Source organism: Lutjanus erythropterus, chromosome 18 (assembly GCF_056507025.1).
Source record: "Lutjanus erythropterus isolate fLutEry1 chromosome 18, fLutEry1.hap2, whole genome shotgun sequence".
In the NCBI taxonomy this organism is placed as follows: Eukaryota; Metazoa; Chordata; class Actinopteri; order Lutjaniformes; family Lutjanidae; genus Lutjanus; species Lutjanus erythropterus.
In genome coordinates this window covers 1,149,253-1,163,625 of record NC_139334.1, presented here as the reverse complement: position 1 = coordinate 1,163,625, position 14,373 = coordinate 1,149,253, and the positions used below count along the sequence as shown (strand labels likewise).

At 39.6% G+C, this 14,373-nt stretch overlaps 1 protein-coding gene across 2 annotated transcripts; it reads left to right on the top strand.

Moving 5' to 3' along the window:
* Window positions 1-538: 538 nt before the first annotated feature.
* Window positions 539-10,027, top strand: fosl2 (FOS like 2, AP-1 transcription factor subunit). Of its 2 annotated transcripts, XM_084742153.1 has the most exons (5): window positions 539-929; window positions 1,276-1,395; window positions 4,411-4,665; window positions 5,271-5,378; window positions 7,272-10,027. In XM_084742153.1, exons 1-5 carry the CDS (start codon window positions 912-914, stop codon window positions 7,824-7,826), a joined length of 1,056 nt encoding a protein of 351 aa, XP_084598279.1. In that variant the 5' UTR covers window positions 539-911; the 3' UTR covers window positions 7,827-10,027. The 2 variants fall into 2 exon arrangements, with proteins under 2 accessions (XP_084598279.1, XP_084598280.1); XM_084742154.1 differs by having other exon boundaries at window positions 550-1,395.
* Window positions 10,028-14,373: the final 4,346 nt, after the last annotated feature.

Here is a 14,373-nt window from a genome sequence, read left to right as displayed (position 1 = left end):
CTTCAAGCAGGAGAAATGATGATACACTCTGCTCTCTGCTGACAATACATGTAAAGCTTTCTAGGCTGAGCTCAGATGTGGATATCGAGTTAATTCTGGCTCAGAAACTTCTAAAATATGCCTTTAATGTTCTGAATTCACTCCTACTGTGCGCGCACACGTGTGCCGCGGCACTTCAAGCCAGCGTGCGTCCTTACGCCCTCTGCCTGCGCGTTTAAGGGTTTAATATCTGCGCTTAAAGCTTTAATATGTTATTTTTCTGCACTGAAGAGCAGCCGGACCAGGACCCGCGCGCTCAGAGCTCCGAGTCCGGAGTGCAGCGCAGCGAGGGGAGGGAATCCCTCCAGTGTCTGACGCTTCCTTTACCAAGGAAACCCACACGCGCTCTCTGACGCAACTGCCCATTTTAGGAAACATGCGTCAATGGACCAAAGCAAGTCAGACACGCAGTGAACTCCGCGGCAGCCGCTGACGTCCGAAACACAAAATAAATGTCTCCACACAGAATTTATCTGCTTTTACGGACTCGCCGTTCCTCTGTTATGTCTCCAGTGTCCGCTGGGCAAAGCATGGCCGCGGCGGATCCGTCTTTCTCACTGCCTTATCCAGACGCGACCCCTCCCTGGATCAAGTCGCAACGCCCTAGCGTGACGTAGGCTGTTTCGTTGGTGTTGAAAAGCCGTTGCAATTCTTCATAGTGCCATTGAAGTGAGTCATCTCTAGGAAGTGTGGTAAAAAGGAAAAGAGAAAAAAAAGTTCGAAGTGTTCCGTGAGCAGCAGAGAGCGCAGATTCAGAGTGTAGTAGGCAAGAAGACGGAAAATACCGAGCAGATCAGGCAGACAGGAGGTTTTAAAGCGAATGTTCACCTGCGTGAGTCACTGACTAACTGCAGGTTCACTGTTTCTGCTGGATGACCGCTGAGCTGAAGGTGTGCTGCTGACTTTAGGCTCAAGTTTGCTCACCTGAGAGGATCTAAACTAGTGTAGTGCAGTGTAGTTCTACTTACGGCTCAAGAGTAACTAAGGCGCAATAAGTAACAGCCTTTACACACAAGAGTATTTATTCTGATATCTGTGACATGTTTTAGGTTAGTTTAGAGGAGCTTTATTTGCACTTTTTGTCTTTTGCCAACTCTTCTCTGGATATCCTGAAATTAACGACGTCTCGAGTCGGAGGATTTTCCTGTTGGTGCCTTTTCACTGCGAGGATTTAAAAAAACATAAGAGTTCAAACCGATCTACTGAAATCTTCCTCTTTCCTGGATCATGTACCAGGACTACTCCGGGAACTACGACACCTCGTCCCGCGGCAGCAGCACCTCTCCGGCCCAGCCAGAGTCCTTCACAAGCGGCAGCAGCACGATCGGGAGTCCGATCTCTACCTCAAGCTACCAGGTAACAAGGAAACACCGACATTAACCAGCCTAGAAATAATGCACCAATATAGACATGGCTTATTCCATTTCACTTGCACACATAACCTCTAAAAACGGCAGGTTATCGCTCTTGTATATTTAATTATTTTAAATCATGTTCCGGGTTAATGGGAATGTAGGAATTCTCCACGTCGCTTGGGAAAAACACCGATGAACCCAATGACACAAAGCTGCATCAGTGACTCAACAGATGCAAGATTCAATCTATGCACAAGTATTCTGGACTCATACCATTTTAATTCTGTCATGAAATGTCTAAACATAATCATATGATGTACTTATGATTAAATAGCACATTTACGCACCGCCTGGCGCGCATGCAGCGGTGATTAGGGCACACAAACACAAATAAACATGATTCTGCAGTTGGTTAAACAAAACTTCAGGTTTAATCTGACGTGATGTGAGGTGGTTTGTGCTCTTGTTTGCTGTAGCAGAAATGGGACACTGAGTTTGAGATTTCCAGGTGTCAGTTTCAGATGCACTGTTATCTTCCTTGCCCTCTCATCTTGCACATCTGTGTAGTGTTTTTTTGAGTCTTTGCGCTGTAGCTCCCAGCTGGAGACGCATTTTACGCGCAGACATTATAAGGATGATAAATCTTTTCAATCACATCGAGTATATAACATACCCTAGGCTATTAACACATAGCGTTAGTCTGGCAATAAACGGAGTGGAGATAAAATGCATAGTGGAAAATGCAACAGGCATAAACACATTAAGGTTAGGAGATGCCCAATTTCTCTTGGTTACCAGTGTAAGGAGGTTTGGAGTGCACCACAGACATGTGCCGTTGCACAATATAATTTTAGTTAGATAAATTGGTATTTATGACAAATAAAAAAAATAGATTATTATGGTGTAGATTGCAGTCTGATGTTCTCAGCTGGGTCTCTGCACATGGCACATTTCCTCCAGCGGGAATCGCACACAGACCGGGAGCGCAGGACAAGCAGGAGCCTGTTTCCTTATCGAGAAAATGCCAAAACAAAAAAAAAAAAGAAAAGAAAAGAAAAGAAAAAAAAAGAAAGAGAGAGAGAAAAAACGAAAAAGAAAAAGCAAATCCTGCAACTTCTCTGATAGATTTCACCAGAGGTGAGGCTGTTGTATATTCTCAATGAGATGAACCCACCATACACTGTAAGTGTGCCAATACGCTCTGAGGACGCCGTGCCAGTATATTCACAAATAATAGGATATAAATCCGGGAAGAGGCATGTTGTTTACCCGCAGCCAAGTCTTGCGTATAGTGCGCACTTCTGTGGAAAAGCGTTGTCAGGCTCACGCAACATGACGGTAAACGACTTTTGGCCGGTATCTCTTATTGCTCTGGTTCCCTGTAATCACACACTGACTGTCTGGATCCAATTACAGCGGGCTGGAACACGACCTCTTTGTTTTTTTTTATTGAGACATATCACAACAAGGCGGGATCGATGGAATTTTTATTAGACCAGAAGTTTTATCACGGTTTCTCTATCACTGTGTTTATGCCCTTCACTGTCCTCACATTGCGCAGACACCACATCCTTGTTTTAATAGGAAATTCTATTGAATCCAAATTCGCCAGAATATCTAATTCTGGCGAACTGTCCGGATTGTTACAGCTGGCTGCTTCCCGCTTTACTGGAACTGACCGCGTTTCACATGTGCTCAACAAATCCCATACACAGTGACTCACCAGATAAACAAAGTTCCAATAGACTGCCGGGATATCCGACGGAAAGTCGGGAATAACGGGGAAATGGCGACGTGCGTAAATTACGCACACAGGCAGACCGTCTGCTTGTGGACTCCAGAGACATGAAGAAATGTTGAGCTGGAGATTATTATTACAAATTCACACATACATGTCGACTGCAGCTATTTCTACATTTGTAATTATGAGAACTTGAAATTATGGCTCCAAATTCATAATTAATTAGAGTTAGTGCCAAAGGTTGAGTGGCTTGGAAGGGTTGTCACTATTCCATAATTTTAAACTTTGATACAATACAGGTATTTAAAAAAAAAAAAAAAAAAGACACTCTGTACGTCTTTTGATGCCATGGGAAAAAAAGATGTTGCAGGCACACAAAATTATTTTTTTCTCTCTCTTTTTTTTTTTTTAAATTAACAACTGCACAGACTGCTGGTACAGAAAAGAAATCACCTAACACTGTCTGGTTTTGCTGCAAGCCACATTCAGGCAGGAAAAAGACTGACCTGAAGTGACCTGAAGAATGAGCACTGAGAACATTTTGTCTAACATGTGTACTTTGATACTGTAATTACTTAATATTGTATTGTCTTTAAACGTGCTATTAAAAATATCAATATTTCAATATTTTTGACAGCCTTAATCTTCATCCTTAGACCAGAACCACAGAGTCTTGCACCACAGTATGGCTTCAGATATAACCACAACTACAGACAAAAGCATCATTTTATGCTTTTAATAATAATTTTATCAAAACAGTTGATTCCAACAGCAAATTTTTAAATTTCACAAATTTTGTGTCATAAAAAAATCTTATTCTTCTGGGCAATATCTAAGAAGGTCAATGCCACCATATGACCTTTTCCATTACACCCTTTAAAAAGTGTAACCCCCAGTGCAGACGTGTGTAACACCTCCCCAGCGCTGTGTTTTGTCTCATGCTTATTGTAGTAAAGTGAGATGCACTGGACACCTTGGGCTTTCCCACATGATTCACAGCATGTGTCACTGTTCCACTCCAGGGGTTACATACACACTGTTTTGCCTATGTGGATTGAATCATTACTATAAGCTTGAAATGTGGAAAAATGTGTGAATTTGATAATGGTGGGTGGTGGTGGTGTGTGTGCGATTGTGCTGAGGCACGGCTCATAGATAGATGCTTATGGAGTGAAGCTGCATGCATTGACCCAGACCAGCTTATAACAACACCACCCCACTTTCTTTTGGGCAGTGTCCTCAGATTTGACCATGCATCCTCTCTTCTCTTTCCAGAAGTACAGGGTCGACATGCCCGGCTCAAACAGTGCCTTCATACCCACCATCAATGCAATCACGACCAGCCAAGACCTGCAGTGGATGGTACAGCCCACCGTCATCACCTCCATGTCCAACCCGTATTCACGCTCCCACCCGTACGGCCATCACCTGACCAACGGGCCTGGGCTGCTGGGCCACAACACCCTAGCCCGGCCCGGGGTTATCCGCTCCATCGGGGACGCGAGGGGCAGACGCAAGAGGGATGAACAGGTGAGAAGACCACTAGTTGAATTTTCTTCTGAGTAGATGGGATTTGTTAAATGGCAAAGAAATGTGTCATTGCATTTATCATATCTATTTATTTTATTTTCCATTGTTGGTTAATCTGTCCATCATTTTCCTGATTAATCAATAAGTTGTTTGGTCTATAAAATGGTGAAAATGCCAATCTATGGTTTCCTGATGAAGAAGATGATGTCCTCATATGTCTTGTTTTGTCCACAACCCAAAGATATTCAGTTTACTGTCAGAGGATTAAAGAAAACAGAAAAAAATCACATTTAAGAAACTGAAATTAAAGAATTTTGTTCTTTTTTTGATTAAAAGATTATTCAAACCAATTAATCGATTATCAAAACAGTTGGCAATTAATTTAATAGTTTCCAACACATTGATTAATCTTTGCAGCTCTAATTTATATATATTATCATGCATTTTTATTGTGCCAATAAATTCTATGTCTTTGTATGATTGTTATTCTCCTCAGCCAGCCAGCTCTTGTTTATCCTCTTGTTCTTCGCTTCATATTGATTGTGTGTGTGTCTGTCAAACAGCTTATTTTACCTGCCCTGTTCCTTCTTTTACTTTGCCCTCAGCTCACCCCAGAGGAAGAGGAGAAAAGGAGGGTGAGGCGTGAGAGGAATAAGTTAGCCGCCGCCAAATGCCGCAACCGCAGGCGAGAGCTCACTGAGATGCTGCAAGGGGTGAGTGGAAAAACCTGGAAACTGATGCAGAAATTTTTTAAAAAAGCAACAAAAGAAATAATGTGCACAAAGGGGGGAAAAAAAGTCACACTTGTTCGTAAGTCTGGCAGGAGTCCAGACTGTTTGACGAGTGATTGAACTCCACACCTAAATTTACAACCTCGCATTACTGGTTTGACTCTCGCTGCGTCTCTGAGTGCAAGGTCTGAGTGACGAGATGACAGGCGATGAAAAGCTTTTTGTCTCGGGCAGCTGCAGACAGAGGTAGGGCTGTCTCGCGGCCCTGCCTGGCAGACAGTAACGGCAACTAAATGGACTAATTAGCCGAATTACAGTGAGGTTGAGCCTGTCAGGCCTTAAAAAACCCCCAGGAATGGAATTTGCTGTAGGCAGCTGTCTCCATGAATGCGGGACATTTTTGTAAAAGGGGCCAATTGCTTGTCTCGCAATCCCACATAGAGCCATGCTGCGCACACACATACACACACACCACAGCCATTGCTTCCAGGGGAGGAAATAAAAAATAAAAAAAGACACCATCTCATCTTCACACGCCTGTTATTTGAAAATAAGGAAGTGTCGCTTTCCAGAGAAAAGAAGGTGCAATGTTCCTTTAATGTTTCAGCTTTGCTTGACTGATACTTTTCACTCAAGTGTCTCAGTGGGCACCGACTTGTGTAAAACTTCCTCATACCTTTGCCCATGAGTCAAAGTTCTCAGACAGCATGTCAGCTTATCTTTATCTGCCTGGTGTCTAGAAGCGAGTGTTTATGGGATCTGCCTTTGTCTTTAATGTGACACATTAATGACACATTGTTGATGCAGAGCTCACAGACACACAAACGATGCACAGTCCTCATGTGAAACTCAGATTCCATCAGAAAGTGTCGGGATTACACAAAAGTCTTAATGGCCCAGGACTTGATTTAATGTGTTGACTGGGTTACTTTCCATGTTTAGGAAACTGCATCAAACAAACAGTGCCCTCTTTTGGCGCTTTAGGGGAACACATGTACAGTCTGATTTCCTTATTTTTGAAGAAACGTCTGGTACTATCGCATGTACTAAGCTTTGATTAGGCTGAGAATAATTTTTTGCAGCCGCGTTCCCAATTTCTTGCCATTTTGTTATTGAATATTCATGAAAATGCTGTTAAGTAACTGTTTTTTTTATCAAGTTAAAACTATCCTGCTTAGGGTGCTGACCATGAACTGCAACGTTCACCCACTGTTACTGTCAAATAAAGACAAATGATTAAAATAAAAATAAAAACATTTTTAAAACTAACCTGTTTGTTTGGGGTGCACAAATAATGCAATGGAATCATAATTCTTCTATCTGAAGTTGCTCATTCTTATTAAAAAAATCTAAAATGTAAGAGTATTATTTTTCACTTTTATCTAAGTACATTTTACACAAGTACTTACTTTTAATGTTACTATAATTTATTACATGTTAATATTAATATAAATTTATAAAATTCTGGTACTGTGAGCTGCAGTAAGATTAACACATCAGGAAACATGCAGTATCATTGTATTAAGATTATTCTCTTCAACTGAAGTATATTTGTTTATAACTGTATTGTAAAAAGTTTCTATTTCCAGTGCAAGACAATTTATTAATGACATCTCTTCCAGTTTCTTATTGCTTAATGTAATCATTTTGATGCTCTGAAGTTGTATTGCCAGTGATAATTAGGTTAGAAAATACAATATTTGCGTAACTTTGCCTGACATGACTTCCTGTAAAAACCACAACCCCTCTGGTCTTCTATCCAAACACGTCATACAGAGACAGATAATTGTGTCGCTTGAACAGATACAGAAAATGACATCTGCACCTCTGCTGCTCATACTGAAGCTCAACATCATGTCCTGTTTGTCCTCACAGGAGACAGAAAAACTGGAGGAGGAGAAGGCCGACCTGCAGAAGGAGATCGAGAGCCTGCAGAAGGAGAAAGACAAGCTGGAGTTCATGCTGGTCGCCCACAATCCCGTGTGCAAGCTGCCCATGGAGGAGCGCCACCAGTCGTCAGGGCACCCGCAGCACCAGCAGCAGTGCGCCCCCCTCCCCCTGACCATGCGCCCCAACTTGGGAAACCGGGCTCAGATGAACCAGGTGGTGGTGAAGCAGGAGCCGGAGGACGAGGAGGGGTTGGGCAAGCCCCAGCGCTCCGTCATCAAACCCATCTGCCTGGGCAGCGGCGGCATCAGTGGCGGGATGTACTGCACGGATGGAGACAGCCTGAACACACCGGTGGTGGCGGCGTCCACCCCGGCCGCCACGCCCAACGCCCCGAGCCTCATATTCACCTACCCGAGCATGCTGGAGCCCGACAGCCCGTCGCCCTCCTCCGAGTCCTGCTCCAAGGCCCACCGGCGCAGCAGCAGCAGTGGCGACCAATCGTCAGACTCCCTCAACTCGCCCACCCTCCTGGCCCTCTGAGCGAGGGCTCGGCGTGGGGCGGCTGAGAAACAAACACTGTGGCTGAAGGCAAGGATCAACTGCGCGCCCCTCCCCTCCACTCCAGTGTCTTTTTAAGACCCAAGAGCACATTCAACAGTCCAGACCAAGCTGACCATGTGAGCTGTTTCCCCCTCTGCAGGGAGACCCACAAGGGCTACGCCATGTGTTTCTTCTTGTTCTGCTTCAGTGTCGATTTTTTTTTTTATTTGTTAAAGTGTGTGCACCAATCCTAAGAAGTGTCACCCCTTCGCCATTTCAACTCCAGAGTGTCAACGTGTTTACTGAGCAGACGATTCTGAAGAAAAAACATGCCTAAACCTGGCAGTCGTGAGTTGATGTGACTAAACTTAGAGAGCGCGTTCTTAATATATTTTTTTTAAAAATGTTTAAAAAGCCATGTGGCCGACACTTGCACTCCGCCAAGACGAATCAATAAATCACTAAACGAGGTCAGCACTCTACTGGAATTTCTTTGGAGAGAAAGAGACAATGAGCAAAGACTTCCTCTCATCGTTTGTTCCATTTGTCGTTTTCCGGACTCGGACCTTGATTCAGGAACTTAGAGTGTGTACACATTTCTAACGCTATCTCCATCTCTTTAATTGTATTTATGGCCTGTGCTGATTAAATTTTACAAAGTGTTTTGTTGAGACATTGTCCTCTCCTTACTCTGCCTGTAGAAAAGCAAACTGGTCGAAGACCGGAGCACTCCTCAGTGTTGCAAAGGATACGAGCCAACTGTCAATCAATGACTAGTTCCTCAATACTCTATACCTTCTATTTTTGCCATAGTGGCTTGACTTTACAGTAGTATTGGTGTGCTTTTCCTCAGTGATTCTGTACCTGAACTTTACAACATGTTTATGACAAAGTGTATGTGATTTACATTGATGTCAGGGATATCTCTCATGTGTAGTAGAACCCCATCGTGATGAGCGTCGCAGGACTGCAGGCTGTCGTATGGTCTAGCCAGAGTGTTGCAGAGGTGGTACTATATATGTGAAAGGACGGTAAGAACGTCTTCATCGTGTCACATTGAGAAAGGTTCGTCTTTTCCGCTCAGACATTTCAAAGAGTTTGAACAAAGCCCTCCTCCGCTGGATTCTCTCTTTGTTTCTCGAAATAAATAAATAAATAAAGGTCTAACCTTTTTCAACACTGCCTCTCAGGGCAGATCAGGTTTCAGAAAAGCCAAAAAGGTTTGTATGACACATGTAATCCTGTAATTCGTCCATCTTTGTCTAAAAAGGAGGGATTTTTGCTCAAATTTGAAAAAAGCCACTGTGGTCTAGACTGTCGCCAGCTGCCAATGATGTCAACCCTGTTTATACTGTGTTTGTAAATCTGTCACTTTTAGTAAAGAAATTACGTTGAAATTGAACTCAGATGTGCTGATTTATGGGTGTATGAACATATGCCAACACCGAGGTACTCAGTAGACACTTAGTGAAAGCCTTGCCGGCTTTAAAACAAGGGCCAGATCACTTTTTGACCATAAGGAAGGGACAAGAGGACTCTCTCTACAGCTGGCCTGACATGACAGAGGGGACACCTTGATAAGATGTAATATTTCTGAAGTTCTATGAAGCACTTCTTTTTCATTATTTTTACATGTGTGTATCTTAAAGGGATGAGGGTTTTCAATACTGTGCACTGAGAAGGACACAACAGCGATATTTGGGAGCTTTTTTGTTTACTTCAAACATTCCTAATGAATATAATGTCAGGGGTCAAAGGTCGGGGGTGGGGGTCATCTTTGTTGAGCCCTTTTTGTTATCAGAGGAGTTTTTAAAAAAGTTGTGGTTGGAAGACTTTTTGTTGCGCTGGATGCAGAAAACGGACTAATTCAATACAAGCTGCTGCTACTTTGGAAAGAACATGTCGGCTGTTTCTCATCTGACCATGTCAGGTTTAACATCGCTGGTTGTGGATATTTAATCCTGTATGACAACACAAAGAGGTGGAACGATAACCAAAAACATTACTGTGGGCGAGTCTGATGTGTCTGTATGTTGAAATCTCCTGGAGCCCCTCGACACACATAGGAAAGCCATTGACTGTAGATCTTCTGCTGTACATGTCATCTACTGTCTGTCGCCTGTTTTCAACTACTATTACTTCTTTTCCAAATGCTTTAACTGTTTAAAATGATTCAAAATTAATAAAAACAGCAATATGTATAGCAGTGTTTGTTAATTTAAATGAATAATAATTAAAAAAAATCATTTTCAACCTTAAGTTGTCCTGTTTCCTTCATGGGAATGTACTAACAGTAATATTACACATTTTCCAAAGGGCTGTCAAAATATCACCACCTTTTTAATTAATCATTCTTATCATTTCAAAATAAATATTTGCCACCAATTTGCCACCAATTTTGACTTGGTTGGTGGAATTGAAAGATGACAAGTTAAAGGTCAAAGGTCATGAACAAGTGGCTGGTAAAAAACACAAAACATCTACCACTGATGAAAAATAAAACAAGTATTTCAGAATTAATTCAAAAGTTTAAATTTTTCTTTGAATCCCAGTGGAGCAATGACACAGAACAAATGCTGTCAAAAAAGTCTAAATAATAGCACACTGAGAAGTACTTCAAAAATAATTCGCTGAGAAATAAAAAATATTGTTACAAACACATAATAGTGTAGTAGGCAGCCTGTAAATAACATATTTAAGCAAGAAAAAGAAGTATTTTCCTCTTTATGTCCTACACTGACAAACAACAAGAATAAACTAGAAAATTTCAAATGAATTTTTGAGTGTGCCTGATGCTCGCTGCCGACTAGTATCCCCATATTGCCAGAAGTATTAATAGCAGTAGATGTATCATTGAGGTTGCGTGTGTGTGTGTGTGTGTGTGTGTGTGTGTGTGTGTGTGTGTGTGTGTGTGCACATGCACACGCTGTTGCACGCATGTGTGTATGTATGCGAGTGTGTGTGTCTCTGTGTATGTGCATGTTATCACGTGTGTTTGTATGTCTATGGGTGAGAGTGTACGTCAGTAAAAGTCTCCTTACACATAGAAAGAACAGCTTTTGTTGTGTGTGTGTGTGTGTGTGTGTGTGTGTGTGTGTGTGTGTGTGTGTGTGTATGAGAAGGTGTGTAAGTAAGCAGGACAGAAGAACAATATGGCTGACATTAAAAATGTCAGTAGGCAGCCGTGGATATTAGACTTAGAGCTGGACATTCAATTAAGCCAATCACAATCAGCCTAGTCAATTTCTGCCCAGCAACTGTGAGTGGACATGTGTCCACTGTGTAGGCAAGATGGACATTTCATGAACGAATGAATGAATTTAACATTAACCAGCTCAAACTTTGAATTTATTAACAGTTAAAAAAGACTGCAGTCTAAAATGTCCAAGTTGGACAGAGAAGGACACAGACAGAGAAAGACAGACAGACAGACAGACAGACAGACAGACAGACAGACAGACAGGCAGGCAGTGTTTTTAAACTGTTAATAACTTCACACCTTGAACTGCTTCAGGTGTAATTCTCTCTGTATGAGGTTTGAACTGTCAAAAAACAGCTTTAGGTCAATCCACCAATCAGAAGACAGGACCAGCCTCAGGTTGGTGAAACTGGCCAATCACCTGTATGATACAGCACAGAGAAATCTGAATACTGAAAGAACCAAAAGAAAGAAAGAATTTAAGAAGCTAGATTTTTTTTTTTTAAAAATAGTAGTAGTTTATATGTAATAGTAAGTTTATGTAAATATCTCAAGGCGTATGTCAACTCATTGAAAAGCTGAACTACTGTAGGTCTGTTAAAACACAATGAACAGACTATTTGACTCACTAGTGAATGTTTTACTTTTATAATAAATATATTTCTGTTTTGTTTTATTTTGAAACTGGACACCAGAAGTGTTTTGGCCTGTTGCCTGGACTGGTGAAGTGATGAGCCTGATTAAAATCCTGAGTATATACTGCCCTCAAGTGGTCGTTAAGGGGAATTACAACACCAGGTTTAACCATGAATGATCATACACTATAATAACAAAAAGTAAAAATATTTATGATTGTTCTTATATTTAGCTTTATCATTACTAACACCAATGTTAGTGGTAATGTTAAAGGAAAAGTTCAACCAAAAATCAAAAATGTAAATATTTCCTTTCCGGTGTAGTGCCATTTTTAATCCATACATACATATGACCATGCATACATACATAGGAGCATACATACATACATATGACCATACATACATACATACATAATTACATATGACCATACATACATACATACATACATACATACATACATACATACATACATATATATGACCATACATACATACATACATACATACATACATATATATATATAAATTCTTTTAATAATTCTTTTTAATTTAAAATTTAAAATGAATTGTGACTTCTTGATGTTATTGAATATTTTTGCATATGTTTATGTAATAAACAATGTTGATATTGGAAAAGGAACGTTCTTTTTCACTTACGCACCATTATGGTACAATGTTGCCTAGAGGCAACGAACCCCAAAAACTTCCAAAAATGAAAATAAAAATAAAAATAAAATTTCTTCAGATTATGTTTATTTAGTCTATTTTGAGACATAAAAACACATTTCCCTCACTGGCATCATAATGTGTACCATAGAGGGATATGACCATACATACATACATACATATGACCATACATGCATACATACGTACATACATACATACATAAATACATATGAGCATACATACATACATACATATGACCATACATACATACATACATATGAGCATAAATACATACATACATACATATGAGCATACATATATACATACATATGAGCATACATACATATGAGCATACATACATACATACGTATATACATATGATCATAGATTCATACATATGGCCAAACATATGACCATGCATACAAACATACATATGACCATACATACATACATACATACATACATATGACCATACATACATATGACCATGCATACATACATACATACATACATACTTATGCCCATACATGGATACATATGACCATACATACATACATACATACATACATATGACCATGCATACATTCATATGACCATACATACATACACACATACAAACATACATATGGTCATACATATGACCATGCATACATACATACATACATACATACATACATATGACCATACATGCATACATACATACATACATATGACCATGCATACATACATACATGTGACCATACATACATACATACATACATATGAGCATGCATACATATGAGCATATATACATACATACATATGACCATACATATGAGCATACATACATACATACATACATACATATGAGAATACATACATACATATGACCATGCATACATACATACATAAGAGCATACATACATATGAGCATACATACATATATATGACCATACATACATACATACATATATACATATATATATAAATTCTTTTTATAATTCTTTTTAATTAAAATGAATTGTGACTTCTTGATGTTATTGAATATTTTTGCATATGTTTATGAAATAAACAATGTTCAAATTGGAAAAGGAACGTTCTTTTTCACTTATGCACCATTATGGTACAATGTTGCCTACAGGCAACGAACCCCAAAAACTTCCAAAAATAAAATAAAATAAAATTTCTTCAGATTATGTTTATTTAGTCTATTTTGAGACATAAAAACACATTTCCCTCACTGGCATCATAATGTGTACCATAGAGGGATATGACCATACATACATACATACGTACATACATACATACATACATATGACCGTACATACATGCACACATATGAGCATACATACATACATACATATCACCATACATGCATACATACATACATACATACATACATATGAGCATACAGACATACATACATATGAGCATACATACATATGAGCATACATACATACATACATACATTCATACATATGGCCAAACATATGACCATGCATACAAACATACATACATATGACCATACATACATACATACATACATACATACATATGACCATACATACATATGAGCATACATGCATACATACATACATATGACCATACATACATAAATACATACATACATACATACATACATACTTATGACCATACATGCATACATATGACCATACATACATACGCACATACATACATGCATATGGTCATACATATGACCATGCATACATACATACATACATACATACATATGACCATGCATACATACATACATACATATGAGCATACATGCATATGAGCATATATACATACATACATATGACCATACATACATACATACATACATACAAACATATGAGAATACATACATACATATGACCATGCATACATATATATGAGCATACATACATACATATGACTATGCATACATACATATGAGCATACATACATACATATGACCATACATACATACATACGACCGTACATACATACATACATACATACATATATATGACCATACATACATACATACATACATACATATATATAAATTCTTTTAATAATTCTT